The sequence below is a fragment of the Lygodium microphyllum genome, chromosome 15 (assembly GCF_053477565.2).
Source record: "Lygodium microphyllum isolate KBCC chromosome 15, Lygodium_microphyllum_v1.1.10, whole genome shotgun sequence".
Lineage (NCBI taxonomy): Eukaryota > Viridiplantae > Streptophyta > Polypodiopsida > Schizaeales > Lygodiaceae > Lygodium > Lygodium microphyllum.
In genome coordinates this window covers 26,288,981-26,308,351 of record NC_141149.1, presented here as the reverse complement: position 1 = coordinate 26,308,351, position 19,371 = coordinate 26,288,981, and the positions used below count along the sequence as shown (strand labels likewise).

Here is a 19,371-nt window from a genome sequence, read left to right as displayed (position 1 = left end):
TTCTCTTGGTGCTTGTTTTAGCCCATATAAACTCCTTTTGAGTTTACATACCATTTTTCTTTCCCTTGTTCAATAAACCCTTCAAGCTGTTGCATATATATGTCTTCATGCAGATCACCTTGTAAAAACGCAATCTTTATATCCATCTGTATGAGCTCCATATCCTCAATTGCAACCAAGCCAAAATGGTTCTCAATGTAGTCATCTTGATTACAGGAGAGAAAATCTCATCAAAGTCAATTCCATGCTTCTGCTTGTACCCCTTGCAACCAATCTTGCTTTGTACTTTGGTGAGGAACAAGAAGTGACTTTCATCTTGTAAACCCATTTGCATGGAAGGGTTTTCTGCCCTTTAGGGAACTACACCAAGTCCCAAGTGCCATATTTTTTCAAGAGATTCCATCTTTGACAACATGGCTTTATACCATTTCTTGTTTTCTTGTCTATCCATTGCCTCCTTGAAGCAAGACAATTCACCACAGTCTGTCAACATGACATAATCAGCCACATTAATTGCACCAGGAACAAACTTGTCAGGTTGTCTAATAGCCCTAGACGATCTCCTAACTCAATGGTCATTGTTTGCTAGTTGTTCTGCAATTTCCATTTTCAGCATGCTGTCGTGGCATTTCAGCCTGCAAATCAGCATTAACAGCTTGCTGTCCTGGCTGTTCCTGCACATGTAATGGCTCATTTTCATGGGCAATAGTTGGCTGATCATTTCTAGCATCATTTCCTGCATTTACAGGTTTATTTACAGCAAGTATTTGCTGCTGTACAACGGGTACATTTTGCTGTTCAAAAGGTATTTGTTCCTGGAATACAACCCTACGGACCTCCTCAATCTTTTCGGGCTGTTTGTGCATGCAATCTTCTCGGAAGATAACGTCACTGCTGCGTACCACTTTCCGTTTGTCGCGATTCCACAATCTATACCCCATTTCACCCTCGTTACCATATCCTAGGAAAATGCATTTACAGGACTTTGGCTCAAGTTTGCTATGTTTTTCTTTACGAATGTGCACAAAAGCCTTGCAGCCAAACTTTTTTAGATGAGTATATGAAGGTGGCATGCCTGACCACACTTCTTGGGGAACTCCCCTCTCCCAAAGACTTGTTTGATGATCGATTAATTAAGTGAATGGTTGTCATAACAACCTCTGCCCAAAAACCATGGGGTAATGCAACATGAGATAGCATTGTACGGACCTTATCTTGTATGGTTCGATTCATACGCTCTACAACTCCATTTTGGGGCGGATTATTAGGGCAATGAGCTCTCTTTTTATCCCTTTGCTGTCACAAAATGCCTGAAAGGCCTTGGACACATATTCCCCATAATTGTCAGAGCGAAGACACTAAGTGTCTTATCTGTCTGATTTTCAGCCAATGCCAAGAATTTGATAAACTTGTCAAGCACTTCATCCTTGCTACGCATAGGGTAAACCCATACTTTCCGTGTAGCATCATTGACAAAGGTGACAAAATATTTCTTCCCCCCTAAAGATAATCTTGGCATTTGACATACATCCGAATGTACTAACTCTAGAGAAAAAGATTTCAAAGAAAGAGACTTTTTGTGAGACGTCTGTGTATGTTTGCCATAAATGCAATGATCACAATGCTCAAAATCAGCATAACGAAGACAAGGCAAGTAACCTAAACGAGAAAGCACTTTCATTCCTATTTGACTCATGTGTCCTAACCGGCCATGCCACAAAGAAACGCTTGGCTGCTCGATCACGGCAACAACATGGTCACGCACACTAGATACTTGAAGTGGATACAAAGTATCACTCTTGCAACCTCTGGCAATAACCCTAGATCCCTTACAGATCTTCCATTTTCCATCACCGAAGGTGGTATGAAAACCATCATCATCTAGCTGCCCTGTGCTAATCAAGCTCTTCTTAAGCTGAGGTACATGCTGTACATGATGAAGTGTAAAGACAGAGCCATGCTGAAACTGTAACTGCACACTGCCAATACTTGCAATCTCACATGCATAGTTGTTCCCAAGATGGATAACACCATTTCGACCCCTGTATAGGCGGAAAACCACTCACGATGAGGGGTGACATGAAAGGAAGCACCTGAATCAAGAATCTAGGTATGCATGTCATCATCTGTATCTGCAAGTAAAGCATGTGCACTAAAGTGTGAAGAGACAAAGAGTACGTCACTTCCACTATCACTGTCAAGAGTGACTATATTCACCTCTTCAATTTTTACACTGCTCTTCTTAGGTTGACTGTCCTTCTTCTCTTCCTTGCTATCATCTGTCTTCTTGCCTTTTCCTTTCTCTTTCTTCCATTTGTAGCAATCATGTTTAAAGTGACCCTTCTTGCCACAATGATGGCATTCAACATCTTTGCCACGTGATTTACTGCGTCCCTTGCCATCATATTTGTCATTTTGCTGTGATTTGCCCCTAGTATGCAAAGCACTGGAAGACTAACTCTTCCATAAGTAGAGCACTCTCTACTTCAGCATACAAAAGGATAACATTAGAATTGCTCATAGTAGTCCTGAATGTATCCCAACTCTCTAGTAGAGTGCAAAGCAAGAAAGTAGCCTTAAATTCCTCATCAATCATGAACTTCAAGTTAACCAATTGGTTGAAAAAGTTCAACTCACTCAAGTGAGTACACATTGTTGTACCCTCTTTCATACGCAAATCCATAAGTTTTTTCAGCCAATACACTTTGCTTGCAAAACTCTTTTGTGCATACAGTTCCAGTCTAATCCATATAGCATATTCAAAATCCAAACCTTCAATGTTGAAGAGCAAGGCATCAGAAATTGATAGCTCTATGGTGGAGTGTGCAAGCTCTTTTAACTCATCCCAATCATCCTGATCCATGTCTGCGGGCTTTGCCCCTTTGGTTTTGATCGGCTTTGCTTGCTTCTTTTGTAACAGGATATTGTAGCACTGCTGTTGCCAAACTGCAAAATTGTGTGTGCCTTCAAGCTTCTTTATGTGCATTAGATTACTGCTGTCATTGCTGCCAGCCATGATTTTCAGCCCAAATGTGACTTAAAAACCAGCAACCAGCAAATGTAGGCCCAAACTGTCACCCAAGTGAACAAGGTACAAACAAGTACCAATCAACAATAAATGACTATGCAAAAGCATAGATTTCAGATCTGTAATTAAATTTTCAGAAGCACCAAACTATGTGCTACAGCATTATCCAACTGATTACAGCTGTTCCAAGGGCATGTGCATCACATTACATGAGAATCTCAAAATTTCAGTTGGATTTTCTATTGTACACGTACCCATGGGCATAAAATTTGACATGAACGGTCATAATCCCCAAAATTTTGTGCTCAAAGCATCAAACACACATCTGCATTTCCTCTGTCATGCATAGGACAGGTCAATTTTGCCAAAATATTGCAATTTTAGCAAAACCCCCAAATTTTACCAAGCGTTGATGTCCAAATTGCGTGGAATTCAACCTGCATGTACATAAAATGACCAAATGTTGCACAAATTCTGCCCAAATTGCAAAAGCCCCAAATTGCACGGGGTTCAATCTGGCTCAATGTCGAGAAATTGGGTTAATTTCAGCCCAATTTGTGCATGTACATTAAAAGTCCCAAATGTCAAGGACAAAATGTCACAAATTCCTGCAATTTGTGAGACATCACTGTTACATCTTGCTCGCACCAAAACTGGACAAGCCCCAAATTTTCCAAGTCTTGCGTGCACTTATTTCAGTGAAATTATAAGAATTTCACTAAAATGTGAAAAGCCCCAAAATTCCCGGGCAAATGTGCACCGACTTTGCAATTTTTGAGTTAGATTGTCCAATTCTGTGTTGAGATCCCCAAATTTGGGAAAAGTCCCAAAATTTTGGGCCAATTTTGCAAAGATTTGAGATTTTGTGCTTGCTCGCGCGAACCCTGTCAAAAAAGAGGTAGAATCTGATTTTTCCTTTGAAAAAAAAAGAAAAAATAGGAATGTGACGGGGGGTCCGTTGACCCACGTCCACGTCAGGCGTCACGTACGTCGCCTACCCAACCGCCGTCCCGTTGGTCGCACTCGTCATCGCCCGCCCGTTGGTCCTGCCCCAATGGAGACGTCCGGTCCGCTGCACGTCAGTTGGTCGCGCGCTTGGTCCATGCCTGATCTAAACGATTGCTGCTCTCGCCGTTGCTTGGTCTCCAGCCCGTCGACTATGCGTGCAATTGCTTACGATGCTTGACGACTTGCTTGTCGACTGGTCCCGTTAGGTAGGCTGCGTTTGCTTGCAACCTGTTAAGTTTACCGATTGTTGCCCGCTAGTGACCCGCAAGCAACTCTTGCTCGCACTTGATTGCCTATTGACGCTTGTCGAGTCCACCTGGGATTCCTACAACACCTGAGTTGTCTCTTGCCCGCTCTGATACCAGTTTGTAGGGACCGATTAGGGACAAAGATCGAGGGAGGCAGGCAGTCGCTATGTGCAGTGAGAGACAGAGAGAGTGCGAGAGAGCAGAGTAGAGAGTGAGCACGTTTTCAAGTACAATGACGAGTGTGTACCTTTAGGTTTTTAGATAGATATATATGTGTGTAAGTACAAGTGCTAAGGGTGTGTTCACACCTGAGCACGTTTAAAATGCACGAGGCCTTTATTCCCAACATAAAATGAGGACTGATCAGTCCTTGCACGCAGCCCAAGGCTTCTGTGAGGTCAGTGGATTAGGCTAAATAGTGATGATAGCATCATCTTTAGTGATAGAGACAGTGACAATGACAGAGATGGAGAGTGCACAACTTGTTCATCATGGAGTTGGAGAAGACTGCAGCCACTTGATAGAGCATCTGTGAGAAAGAGAGTGAATGAATGACCAGCCACCTAGGTATGGCTATAAATAGCCAAATATGGTGAAAATTGGCTGACCAATTATAAAATATGCCAAAAATGCTGGCTGTCCTACACAATTGCTGATGGGCATCACTAAATGCTGATGTAGCAGCAATAAATGCTGTTGAGTGCACAATAAATGTTGACGTGGCAGTTTGCAGCAATGTGGGGCTAATCATAGCCATCTTGGGCAGCATGAGTGCTAGACAAACACACAAAAAGGGAGAAAACACAGTTAGAGCTCCAAATGTCCTTGTGAGACTCTGACTAGGGGTCACAACTAGGAGATGATAGATCGACAAAATAAGGTAGGCTAAAAGGAGATTGTTTTGCAGACACTTTACTTGACAAAATATCACCAAAGAGGCCAGAAGATCATGACATTGACCTCATTCTTGAGAGCTCACCCCAAGCCACTCTATCATGTGAGTCTAACACAACAAGAGGAGATTACGAAAGAAGGCAAATGAGCTCTTGGAGAAGAATCGCTCTTCAATCCTCTTAGTGCAAAATAAAGATGGATCTTGGCACATGTGTGTGGACTATAGGGCGCTTAACAAAACTACAATTTGGAAAAGGTTTCTCATTCCAATAATTGATGATATCTTGGATAGGTTGGATAGATCCAAAATATTCAACTGGATTGACTTTAAGAGTATCTATCATTAGATAAGGGTTTCTCCTTAAGATATTCTTAAAATAGCATGTAGAATCACTTTTGGTTTGTATGAGTTTTTAGTACTACCATTTGGTCTCACCAACACTCTTGTTAGCTTCAATAGAATAATGGAAAGAATCTTTAGAGCACATTGGAAGTTTACAAGTACTTTCTTTGATGATATTTTGGTTTATTCGAATGATGAAAAAGAGAATAAGCAACACTTGAAAATAGTGTTTCAAAAACTCCATAAACACAAACTTTATGTGAATGGATAAAAGAGTGAATTTTTCGTAGAAGAGATTCACTACTTAGGTCATATTGTATCCAAAGATGGGATTCGGATGGATCCAGAAAAGGATAAGGCTATTGTAGAATAGCTAGAATTGACCATTGTTCATGAAGTTTAAAGTTTCTTAGAATTGTGCTCTTATTACAAGAGATTCATCAAATGGTTTATAGTGGTTATTGGATCAATGCATGATTTTAACCAAGAAAGTAGCAGCATCCCAGTGGATCAAACTAGAGAAAGAAGCTTCTGATTGCCAAAATCTTTTTTGTGGAATGTGATGCTTAAAGAGATTGTATTGGTAAAGTTTTAAATCGAGAAGGACATGTAGTTGATTATATAAGTAAAAGGTTATAAAATGCAAAAAGGAATGCTCACAACGTCAGTGAGGATACCAAATTAGGTTGATGATGATGGCAACACCGGAGAGGGAGGAAGATAAGGGAGTAGGAGTGTGCACCTACCAAAGACAAGATCGAAAAATGCTAAGGACCAGCCAACTAGGGGCTATATATAACCAAGTCTCTAAAAAACAAGCTAACTTGTATCTGGGGTCTAAAATATGATAGACTAGCATTTAATGTTGGAAAGAAATTTGTAGATGGATATAGAAAAATCTAGGTAAATGTGGATAATGTTTGGTAAGTGAAGGCGAAGTGATGTATGTAGAAATTGCCAGGGAAATACATATAAAATTCTAATTGAAGGAGAAAATTCATTGAAAGGCTATGAAATGATTGAAGGAGAAAATTTTGACTGAAGGAAAAAATACATTGAAAGGCAATGAAATGATTGTTGCTCTAAAATGAGCTATCTTCTTTGTCTAAACAAGTGACAAACAACTCAAAGCTCGTAAAGTCCTCGTCTGACTCAAATTGAGACTCATAGATAGGAGATGACAAGGTATGACGATCATGACTACTAGCAAGAATATACCTATGATCACATAATTTATACTTCTATAGGTAACGTACTATTTGAGATCATATATGGAAAACTGCTCTTACTATCTATTCTCAAAACAAAGGAGAGACTTCATATTGATGATTTCATATGTGATAAGGATATAGCTTTTGTCCAAGTTAAAAGACATGCACAAAAATTTGAAGAAAAATAAAGGAAAGCAATAAATAAGCATCAAAGGCACTTGGTTTTACAAGAAGGAGATTGGATGTGGCTAAAAGTTGACAAATCTCGTCTAAGAAGCTCTAACAAGCCTTCATTTTAAGTCATTAAGCTCGTAGGAACATGTCTAGAAAGTTTCTTTTAAAATTTAAAAACTACTTTCATTTTGATTCCAAGTGGATGTGACAAGTGTATTTTAAAAACTATTCATAAATAGTCGTAGCTTGTGAAGTTGTTGGATTAAAAGTACCTCATGCAATGTCTTGAAAACAAGATGGATTTCAAGATGAAGAGATGTAACCAATCTTTTGGATATCAACTGTCACCTAGACATATTGTCCCGATGATTCAAATTAATTTAATACTCATATATTTGAAAGGTGATTTGTATTATTTGAAATATGGTTAAATGTTCATTTTTCTATTCAAGGGTGAACAATGGTCATAATGCCCTAGAATTATACTTCGATTGTTATTGATGAGATGCCTAAGAGAAATTAAAAGTTTAGTCAAGTGGTTAGATTGACCAAAAAGCCTAGATGATTAAGACTTTTCACTCAAATAGTCACATCGACTAGAGTCTCATATAATGACTGGTTTTAGAAAGCGAAACCAAATGTGTATGATAGAAAACAAATCATGAACCGGTGAACCTATATAATGAAGCTCTATGGAATTTAAATTTGATAACTCCTAAAATTTAGGAGGTTACTATTTTTGAAAGTTGCTTAAATGAAAATTTTATTTGTATCAAAGGCTTTGAAATTCCACAAGAAACAATTTTGTTTTCAAAAGCTATCTTAAATTCTTAAATGTTTGAGAGATTTTTAGAATAGAAGCTTTAGAAGCTTCCTTCTGTAGAATAGTGACATGTGGCAACCAAGGGGTTGTAGCCTAAGTGGTCGAGTGTGTGGGTGAGTATATGGGTGTGCGAGTTCGAACCTTAGATACAACCTTAAGGCATCTTGCATCTTCCAAATTTCAAGTCTTCTAAAAAAAAAGTGACATGTGGCATCTAGAATAAGACATGTGTCATTTCGAAGAGACGAGTGTTCTTACTTTGCTATTTTCAGCAAACACTTGTCATTTGTAGCCTCTACTTTTACTTTTGAGCACATAAACTCCAAATCTGTGTATTGGAGGCCTCTCTGTTTAATTCCAGTTAGTTCTCATGTTGAATTTCAGCCACATGCTTTGTACTCTCCTATCTATCACTCATCCAAGAAGCACTTTATACTTTGCTTGATCTAATACAAGGACTAAAGAAGAAAATCAGCTTGTTGCTCAAAGTGTAGAAAAATTAGGGTTTCTAAATCCTAATTTTTAGAATTGTAGCAAACTAGCCCTTCATATATGGTTCAAGCACTCGATGCTTGTGGTTTGTTGCAACAAATTCTTGTAAAGGGGGAGGAGCCAGTTCCCTCGCAACGTGGTGTCAACTCTCTTCTCTCTCTTTCCTCCCCCCCTTTGTCTTTTAGTTTTCTTGGTGATAACTGATTAAGTTGGTTAAGTTCAAAGTATTATCATTCTCATGTTTTGCCTTGTGCTTACATCTACCTTTTGGTAATGGAACCATCTCAAAATCAAAGAGATTGCACTCACACACATTTTTCATTGAAGTTGAGATATGCAAGTTTTATGGTATTATGTGGTATTTTTACTCCTAACTTGTCTTTTGCAAGTTGACACTAATCCTTGATCTATCGATTGATTGGAGTGAAAACTTGGATTATTCTACACTTCTTGATTGCCCTTCTTGGGTGGGGCTTCACACTGACTAGCAAAGAGCTCTCTCCTCCTGAGGTTGAGTTTTTACCTTTCTTAAGACAACCTTGGAGGCCATTCATTTCTTAAATTTTTGAGTTGGACGTGTTCACTTTTCTTCTTTGGATGCTTCTCCTTTTTTTCATTGTCATTGATATCTTGGGAAGAGGGGGTCCTTACTTCTCCTTCCATTGTTGAGGGGCGAGTCTTCTTCTCTTGGTGTTTACAAGATTTTGGTCACTTTAGAGACATTCTTGTACATTATATCATTATCCATATCATTGGGATGATCATGCTTGTAAAATATAGCTTAGATATGTAAACAATTCGTTGCGAGGACACTATCCAAGTGGCATCATTGCATAGCATTTTGCAGAAGCATGATATTTTGCATTGCCCTTTGCATTACCCTATGCATTGCCATTTTATTCTTGTAAATATGCATCTGTGCACATTTATCCCTTTTCAGTTAGAGAGTGGTTAACTATAGATTCATCATATTCATGGTAGCTCACACGATAGTTTCCTTTGGTGGTCTCTTTGGCAGCCTCCTATATATCCCCCATGTTTTTTCTTTTTACCGACATCCACTTGTAGTCAAGATAGCTTGTTTGTTGTGTCATGTTGGATTTGACCATCCCTTTTCATTTCTCCCTAGGGGCATAGTTGTTTAATAGGATGCAAGCCATTACTCAAACAAACCAAAAAAAAGAGAGAGTTCAAAGTGGTTCCATTCACCTTCACATGTCTCAATAGGTCACTTTGCAGCCAATGGGCATCCTTTGTTCGATGCCTTGGACTCTTTGGAGTGATCCTTTGGGCTCTGTTGGTAAGATAACCATTGCCTTTGTAGTCTTGCTAGGTCATTGGGTAGTTGACGAGCACCTTGTGCTTGATGCCCTGGTTGCTTTGGGGTGGGAAGCCTTGGGATAAATAAAATGGGTTCGAGTTATGTTGACACTCCCTTCTTAGTTCCAATTTTGGGCTTGAGAGGGTTATTGAGCTAGAAATGCATTATAAGGTAGCCAAACCCCAATTTGAGAAGATCCACACTTCTATTAACAGGTAAGCTTCCCATCACTTAGCCCAATCTTGTTTATCAAGTCCTCTTGTAGTTGGCGTCCACATCTCTGCTGCTCTCTACACCCCTCCTTGGTGGGTGGATACCTCGGTTTGTGGTGGTGACTAGTCATCTACAGCTTGTGGTGGATACCTCAGTTTGTGGTGGTGACCAGTCATCTACAGCTTGTGGTGACCAATCTTCAGCGATTTGAGTGTGTTTGCTAGAGATGGTAGTTTTCCAACTCTTTAGATCTGCCTTTGGTGTTGTTTTGCACAAAAATTAGAGGAGGTTTGTTGCATTTATTAGAGTTCAACAGACTCTCCAACTCATACTCTCTGGCCCAATCCTAGAGACATGGGAGTTCGGGGGTTAGTACTGACATCGTATAGTGTGTTTGCTGCATTGAGCATTGTATGTATTCAGAATTCATTCATTTATCATCTTTTATTCATTGTCTTTGAGTTGTCCTAACCTTATCCGTGTTCTCTATCAATTTGTGCTTTGTCATATGATTGTGTTTGTTATCTACAAATGCGTATTTTTTTATAATCATCTCCAGTGGCTATCCTCAATAAGGCATCCTTGATTGGTTTGAGAAACAAAACAGTTTCCAGCTATATAGGTGGCTTAGTTGTGGAAATAACATCGTAAGATTTGATGAGATATGCCAATATATTTGGTGGTGATAGAAAAAATTAGGATCAAGTCTCAACTAGGAATTCACCACTCAACAGAGCTGTTTGGACTTGTTGGAAGGTATGCCAATTTTTGTTTGAGTGCTTTTTGACTTTTTGAAATATCGCTCTCAATGTGGTCATAAAAGTCATGTTTTCATCAGAGTTTAACTCTTACTAAGTTTGGTTATCTATTACCTTGTATTGGCCATTATTTCTTTGAACTGGTTTCTTCTTAAATTTCACCATCAAAGAAGATATTAGTTTTGTGTACCTAGTCTAGATAAAACAAAATTGGCTTTTCTTGTATAAGACCAATGTTAAAGCCTTTTATGATACCTCTATACTCATTTGGATCTGTGAAATGGATTGCAGCCTAGATGGGCTTGATAAGTCTTAGATGTCTTGAACTATTTTAGGGGACCATCTGTGTACGGTTCCAGCAAGTCAACACCTAGAATGCGTTATGTTGCTCTTTTAAAGTATGTGGTGCATTAGACTGAAGTGGAAGAGTCTCAAAACAGAACGATAATGAGTGTATGTGAAATCAACCTTCCTCTGCAGATAGGGTTGTAATAACTTGATTAATAAATAATTACAATAATAATAAAATTCACATAAACTGAATATGCACACTTACTTTAATGTTGGACAATGGACAGCCAATTGGCCCTAAATTTGGTGTCCCATGTGGTATTTCTTTATCTTTTATTACAAATGAATGGAGTGCAACTAAGATTTTTTGATCTCCCTCGCTCATCGAAGTGCCCCTTGTTGTCAAAATTAACCAGCAAGACTTCAAACCAAATTGCCCCTTGGTTTTGCTTGGGGATTGGTCTTCACCTTGCTCCTTGACAGACAAATTAAGCTCCAAATTTGATATGGGTTGGTTGGCCTCTTGAATCTCCTTGAAGTTATTTAATTTTAGTCGTTGGGATTCAAGTCCAAAGATCTCAATTTTGAGCATGTATCGTGAGATAGTTGTAAAAATATAATTTTTGTTGTAAATTAAGGTTTATAGTAGTGGTTTTCTAATATCTCCACCTTTGATGACTCAAATTGTTGGATTTTGCTGAGATAATTTGAGAGATGGTTGTGGGATAAGAGAGAGTGCCATAGAGAGAAATTTCAGAGTTTCATCATGAGATCGATTGAAAAACTATTGCTGCCTTGCTGAAAACAACTATGGAAGTTGTCATCTATAGCTTAGGACCACTATAAAGACTGCTCTCTCTTTCTATATGCTATTACTTGCACCAAAAGGACTTTGGGACTGTTGTCAATTGCACCTGGAGGGCTCCAAATTGCTGTCACTTGCTCCTCGGTCGTTGCAAATCATATTAACAACATCTTCTTGCTCTTTAACAACCTCTTTCTTTCTCACAATGGTTGAAATAGACTTGCACTAGCCTCCAAAAACGTTTTTTCCACTTGCATAGGTAAGTTTTTCCAAGCGTCAATCCCATTTTATAGCATTATCCAGCTTTTTGAATTAATTTTTAAAATATTAATTTAAAAATTACTTTAATAATTATTTCAGTGCTAAGGAAAATAATTAAATCAACCAATAATTAAAATGGCTAGGCTAATTTGTGTTCCAAGTATGTCTTAGTAGTTATCAGTCCTTAGACTGGCATTAATTAATTAATTAATGTCTAGTCTCTAATGTCACCATTGACATTAGTGGCCAATAAATTGGTCTAGGCTCAAATTTGACACCAAGTACCATCTAATACTTGTTAGGCACAACTTATTACAACTTTTGTCTTTGGCACTGTTTGATATCTAGGGGTTTTGGAGCCTATCATTGTAAAATAACTAACTTGCACATCATATGTGCATCTCACATTTGCACGTTTGATTAACTTTTAATCAAATGCGTAGCAAAGCAATAAATTTTTTCTCATGATAACATGTTTATGAATGTTGCAAAGTTGCAAGGTCCTTTGAGTTTACTCCAAAGTGGTAGAGTAAGAAATGATATTTTTTTTTATATATGCCGTTCAGAGCATCTCAATGGACATGGATGAGCCAATCCTATGATCTCATAAATGATTGTGTTGAGAAACAACTTATTCAGTTTTTTCACTTTAGTTAGGGTTTTGCACTGATAGCCCCAAAAAGGGCGGTTGTTCTCATTCTGGTCATTTTTATGAGTGGGCGCCTAGTCAGTGGTGTGGCATCCTAGACAACTGAGGCCTTTAAATAGACTGCCTCTCCATTCATTCCGCAACTCTTCAGTTATTCTCCACTCCTCTTCTTTCATCATTTCCTTCTCTCTCTATGTTCTCCATTGCCCTTATACCCCTTGAAGATGACATTGCAGTTCGTGGTTGGCGTCTATCTTTCTTTCATCAGCATTGTAAACGCCCCGAACAACGTAGTAGGCTTAACAATTATGATATTCACTTGTTTTCGAGATTTAATATAAAAGAGAATAAACACTTAAAGCTGAAAATGAAAATTACTCACAAAATTACAGCCATGAAAATGTAAAAGTAATGGAGATAAGATTGAGGGTTAAAGATGGACAACCCCCCCCCCCCCCCCCGAAGAAATGTATTTTTGCTCAACCCAAGTCCCTTAGGGAAGAGCTCAGTTACAGTCAACCTGAGAGTGAGGAGAAGTAATTCTCACTCTCACAAGATCATGCAAAGATGTACAAACACACATGCATTATCTAATATGCAATGATAAGAACTGATTTTTTTACAGTATGAGAGAAGAAAGAGGGGAAATCAGCCTTTCTCCATCGTTGATCAGCAGTACATAGATAGGGCTTGCTTCTTGTTGCTAAAATGGAAGAAAAAGCTCGAGAATGAGGTGCTGTAATGAATTTACAGGCTTGCTGTCCTGTAAAACAACAGTGATAGAAGAGGGAATATGGAGGAATTTGATAATGGAGAAGTGGGGGATGATGATGGGGATGGATGGGGCCAGTTTTTGGCTATCTGTGGGTGCTGTGCATGAGTTTACAGCAAAGAAAAATGATGCTGAATGAAGAAAAACGAGCTCTTATTTATAGGAGAGGGAAGAGCTAGTACAAAAGGGGAAAGTGGAGTAGCACAAGACAAGTGTCCAGCCACATGTCATGAGATGTGACAAGTGGTGGGACACTTGGAAACTTGTGTGACAAGTGTCTTGACACTTGTCTCTTCTCTATGGCCTTCCTTTTTGGGCTGAATATTGTTAAGAATAGAAACAACCAAATTTAGTAAGCACAGTCAGAGTACAGAATTTACTATTTTTAGAATGACATCTCTATTTTTTTAGGACTAGTATTTTTAGGCTAATTCGAGGCTCCTAAAATTTAGGGACCTCCTAAATTTAGGGACCCCCCCAATATGGGTGTCATATGAAAGCTTTTTCTGTGTACATCGCAAAAACGGTATCGGAATCTTCATGTGATTTTCCTATGCAAAGAAATGTGCATTTCAAGCTTTCAGCCCACACATGCATATTGTACAAGCATTTCATGATCATGCCATCTTGTTGATTGTAACTGTTTGTTCTGGCGGATCTAGCCCACACTTCAAGGCATCAATCCTTTCTGTGTGCGAGTCTAACCGTGATATGAGTGAGTTCTGGTCACAGGCGCCCAATCGGGCCATATAGGTGGAAGTGTGAACTATCTTTTCTCTAACCTACCGCGTGGGTCCACCGTAACCTGTGACCACTCATCAGTGGCCAGCTCCAATGCACTTTTCTTTATCTAATTAGTGCAAAGGAAACAAATTTAATAAATCCTTATATAGACAAATTAATGAAAAAGGATACAAATTCTGTTTCTATAGAGTTGTGACAAGCATGGCGACCATCTTCCCCATCATGAGGTCATCATACTACCCTTTAGAAACCTTGTGTTTGATAGCTTGGAGTGCTCATCTCACCTTGGTGTCATCATCCTATACCTGGCATCACTTGTTGGACCTTGCTTTCATCATTTGGAGTGCTCCTCTCAATTTGGCGTTATTCATTGTCACCTGGTGGCACATCATACCTTGCATTTGCTAGTTAGAGGCATCATACGTGAGCTGCCTCCCATCCAGCATCATTCAATACCTTCATTTGACAGCTCTCATCACTCTAGCAACTTTCCTTCACACAAGTGCCATCATCTGGAGGCTCTTCTATCTGGCGTTTACAACCTTCAGGCTTTTGGGATTTGCGTTTGCTGCTTTGGCCATCCCCTTGGTGTTCGAGGACTGTGCTTTACTCCCTCGATAGCTAGTGATCATCCTCCTCATCTTTGACAACATCAAAGGACTGTGGTTTGCTCCCTCGACAGCTATCCTTCACCTTCCAGTGATTACTTCGATAGACTATTGCCCAAAGGACTGTGTTTCGCTCCGTTAACCGTGCAGACTCCCCACAGGTGCTGCTGCTTGATTCAGACAGGACAGTGCCGCCATCTTTTGAGCTTCGGCTCCATTGTATTAGCTTTCCTTCTCATAGCATGATTCGGTGCATCATCAGTGTTCTTTTGTGTTTTTTGATTTTCTCTTCTCTCTCAGCGTTTGCCAAACACACTTTGTGTTTCTCCTCACAAATCCTACTCTCTCTCTGCATTGTCGCATATCTTGACAATTGGTCACCCTACAAAGAGAAGATGTTATCTAGTCAGCCCAAACTTACAATCGGAGTTGTAAAAATGCTATCCACACAGCTCACATAATCTTGGAGCTGGTATAGAGATCCAATTCAACCAAAGAAGAAAGGCTTCCTATGAAATTGTTGGAGCACACTTAAAATGGATCATTCACCTGTTGTTTAGATGTTAGATAAGAGAGGAACTAAGCAATGAAAATTATTAGATGCAAGGTCCTGGAAGATCAGCTTAAAATCCATGCATGGATAAGAATTGGCAGTGTGACTCATTGCTGTCTCAAGCTAAAGTGATTCTGGCAGAGACTCTGTCATTCTTATACTCCAGTTCAGATTTTTACAGTTATTTTGGCAGTTTGTGCATGATAGTTAAGCGATTGTTGGCTAACTAGGGAATATTCATTTTTGGAGCTGGTCTGGCTTGTTGCAGTTTAATACTCCCTAGTGATAGCCAATCTCATTCCTAGTGTAATGCCGATGACAACTTTGATATAGCTTTTTAGCTTCATCGTTCGACAAGAACTTTCCAGGGCACTAATGCTTTTTGTTTGGAGACTTGTCTAGCCTAATCATATCCACATGTTTTTTCCCAGACTTCAAAGGCCACAGGCTGAGTGATGCAAGCTCATGCCTTAGAGCACATTCTACCTTGACAAGGTACAGCTAGCTGTCTCTTGGTTGAGCTCGTTCCTATATTCAAATTAAGGTCCAGTATGCGGTTTGTTGTAATGCTGATTGCCTTTTGAGAGCAGCACCCCCATCTACATTGACTTCAATCTTGATTGCTTTCTTTTACCTTTGTTTCAAGAGGGATTCTTTGAATTTAATTGTTTTCTTTTTCATTTGTTTTTTTGTGTGTTTTTGTTCTTTTTTTGTTGGGGGGGGGGGGCGTGCTTGCTTTAGAAATTCTGACAATCAATAACATGTATTTTCAGTAACATCTTGATTGTAAACATTTTAGGCCCAGATGATCATAGAAATATACCGAAAATTTGCAGTGGAGCAAGCTGCAATACCGGTTGTTGTTGGCAAGAAGTCACGAATTGAGACTTTTGCAGGGGCTATCAGAACCTACACTATTGAAGCCATGATGGGTGATCGGAAAGCTCTACAGGCAGGCACAAGCCATAATCTTGGCCAAAATTTCTCCCGGGCATTTGAAACTCAGGTGATTACTTCATGTCAAGCTCTAAATAGCTTCAGCCTCCCAATGGGCTTCAATAGGAAGGGTAAAATGTTATTTGAGACATCATTTTTCTAGTCCTAAAATGTCTGTCTATTAGCTTTTGCATGAACATTCTGATATGTATTTCCAACTGAAATTTTTCTTGATGGTGTTGAATTTGTTCAAACTTGTAATTGGTTATTGAGAATTCCTTTATTTCCTAAAGTTGGAGAAGGCAAATGCATGCCACTACACTCATCTAATGTTCCTATGGGCTTGGCCAGTATTTCCCTTTGATGTTGTTATGCCTCAGCCCTTTTAAGGTGGTTTGTGTAGGTGATGCTGATGTGCTTTACACGGCCTTGCATTTCTCTCCTATTTATCTTTTACCTCGAAAAGCATGTCTGCCTGGCTGCATCCTGCACGTACTGCTGTTTAATTGCTTTCAACTTAGCCATCAACTATGATGCATGAGTTGTATGTACATGCTACGATTGGGTGGAGGTACTCACTTACATGGAATTTGGACTGTCAGCATACTTCTGACAAAAGGCCTGTACAGTTTCTTGACAGTCAAGGAGAGCGGCAATTTATATGGCAAACATCTTGGGCAATAAGCACACGCATGGTTGGTGGGATTATTATGACTCATGGTGATGATTTGGGGTTGATGCTACCCCCTAGGCTTGCTCCTATACAGGTATATTACAACACATGCCCTTTCCAGTCTAATGTGAACAGGATTGTGGAGTGCTTTATGATTTTTTGTGGGAAACTGTCACAGTTTCAAAGGGGATGCACAAAGTAGCAATAATGTTTGATGCCTTGGTTGTAGGTCATACTAATACCAATCTGGAAAACAGATGAAGAGAAGGACTTGGTACTATCATCAGCAACAAACATGGAAAGGCATCTAAAAATAGCTGGTGTGCGCATTAAGCTAGATGCATCAGAACAAAGGACTCCTGGATGGAAGTTCAACTTCTGGGAAATGAAGGTGACCATCATCTATACTAAAAACAAGGCTAGCATTTCTATAGTGACGTTACCATAATGATCATGCCACTATACTGTCAATGACTTGTTGGCTAGATAAACCTAAAGATGTGGCTTGTCTTATAAACTCAGGGTGTCCCTCTAAGAATTGAAGTTGGGCCCCGGGATGTTGCAAACAATACTGTAGTGGTTTCAAGGAGAGATATTCCAGGCAAAAGCGGGAAAACTCTGGGTGTTCCAATGGACTTCCCAGCACTAGAATCTTATGTCAAGGATAAGCTGCAAGAGGTTCAAGATAATCTTTTAAAGATTGCAACATCATTTCGAGACAGGTTGGTACTGAGTTTGAATTGCCTTCTGCTTTGTGATAATTATCATACTCCTGAATTTTGAACCATGCTGCTGCAATTTTTGCAGCAATATTGTGGATGTCTCCTCATATGAAGAACTAAAGGCGGCTGTCAGCAATGGGAAATGGGCAAGGGGTCCTTGGGCTGGAAGGTAAGCATGCCTTTTGATATGGTGAAACTGTCGATAATAATAAGGAACAGCACTCTAGGTAAATGTCGAATTGAACAACTGAATCAAAGTATTTTCTTCTGGGAAGGTTTAAGAAGCAAAATAATGTCCCTCCCAAATCGGGGTGAAAATTACAATGCTCAAAGATGTTGAGAAAAATTATCAGGGGTCACTTTCACATCATGATGCCATGCTTTACTGTAGAATTTCTACATAGTGCTGCTTCTAGCTCTTGCAAAATTTCACACCAGTCACATTATGAAACCTTGCTGGCTTAGTTCAGCTACTGGCAGGCATTGTCTTGCATAGGGCTCAGCTTGCCTCCCTATTTTCAAGTTAGATTCCTGCATTGATTGAGTCCATAAAACATCAAGTTGCCCTTAATTATTACACCTGAGCCAGTTTTGAGGTTGAGTGATGTGTGAACATTTTGCCATAGCATCTGCAGTATTGTGAATGTTGGATTGATCAAGTGTATGTGTATGATCATGGCCAAGAGAGTGTTTGTCCTTCAATGCTATGCCAACTCAGGCATTTGTAAGCATGAAAGCCATCAATGTACATTCATTTCTTGTGGGAATCAAGTTTCTCCAGGATCTACCTTTCTGGTTGCTTCTGTGGTGTCCCTGATGCACAGCTGTACTATGTTTAGGTTGATAACGTTTGCTCTTGTTCAATGATGTGGTACTGTTATGTATCAGGGATGCAAGCCTTTATGATGCAAGTCCTCTGAGGTTTATAACAAGTTTTCCTTGTTCAATGAGGCAGATGAAACTAAAGTTTTTTCCTCGTCCAGTGATGCAGATGAAACTAAGGTTAAAGAGGAAACTGGAGCTACAATCCGATGTTTTCCTTTTGAGCAACCGACCCATAGTGGAAGATGTTTTATGACTGGCAATGCAGCAGAAGAGGTTGCAATATTTGCTAAGTCATATTGAGCTCTTCAACGCATACCATTACAGGAATTACTTTGTACATCCATTTGACCCTCCATGATGTTGACATATGTGGTATGTGCCGTGCATCCTCACCTGATCCTCAGAGCTGATAATCACTGCAATATGGCCCATTCCAAGGAGGTGGTTCTATAACTTGAAGGTTGTCTCTCTGTCATTGTCTCTCTATCAATCAGTCTCTGTTTCAGCCCAGAGTTGTTTGATCAGTTTCCTCTCAGAGGGCTGGTTCTATAATTTTTGGGATTGGCTTGGCAGTCTCATATTTGAACCCAGAGCTGTTTGCTCTATCTCATGTTTTGGCCATTAACAACTTTTTGAGGTTGACTCTGAGTCTCATGTTAGTTCTCTGATGTCCGGATATCGTTAACAAAGGTACTCTACAAACATCAAATCTGTAAAATGGTGGAAAAACTGTTGCCACTTGATTGACTGAACTCTTGGGCTTTTATCATTTTAACAAAACCACTCAAAACTTGATTTGTTCACTGGTGCTTCTGCCTTCAAAAATTGTGTTTTGAATAAATATTTGGTTGCCTGTGAGTTATGCAAAGAAAGGCTCCAGGCAACCATTAAATAATAACAACTATGATAATATAATAACATGTACATTGCATGCGTATAACCATTCAGGCTTGAAGTACGGGAGAATTGTCAAAAGTGGTGCAGCAATGGAAGCGTAAACATAAAGCTGTAATAAACTG

General features: G+C 39.4%; 1 protein-coding gene across 2 annotated transcripts in view; it reads left to right on the top strand.

The window, feature by feature from the left end:
• The window catches only part of OVA6 (Class II aaRS and biotin synthetases superfamily protein), a 61,041-nt gene extending 41,893 nt beyond the window's left edge, over positions 1 to 19,148 (top strand). The window contains exons 6-11 of one of the 2 annotated variants that reach the window (XM_087693991.1): positions 15,996 to 16,202; positions 16,735 to 16,899; positions 17,035 to 17,196; positions 17,328 to 17,527; positions 17,613 to 17,696; positions 18,511 to 19,148. In XM_087693991.1, the coding sequence (XP_087550117.1) occupies positions 15,996 to 16,202; positions 16,735 to 16,899; positions 17,035 to 17,196; positions 17,328 to 17,527; positions 17,613 to 17,696; positions 18,511 to 18,652 (960 nt within the window). In that variant the 3' untranslated portion in view covers positions 18,653 to 19,148. The remainder of the gene's footprint in view (positions 1 to 15,995; positions 16,203 to 16,734; positions 16,900 to 17,034; positions 17,197 to 17,327; positions 17,528 to 17,612; positions 17,697 to 18,510) is intronic. The other variant, XM_087693992.1, reaches the window with a different exon arrangement.
• Positions 19,149 to 19,371: the final 223 nt, after the last annotated feature.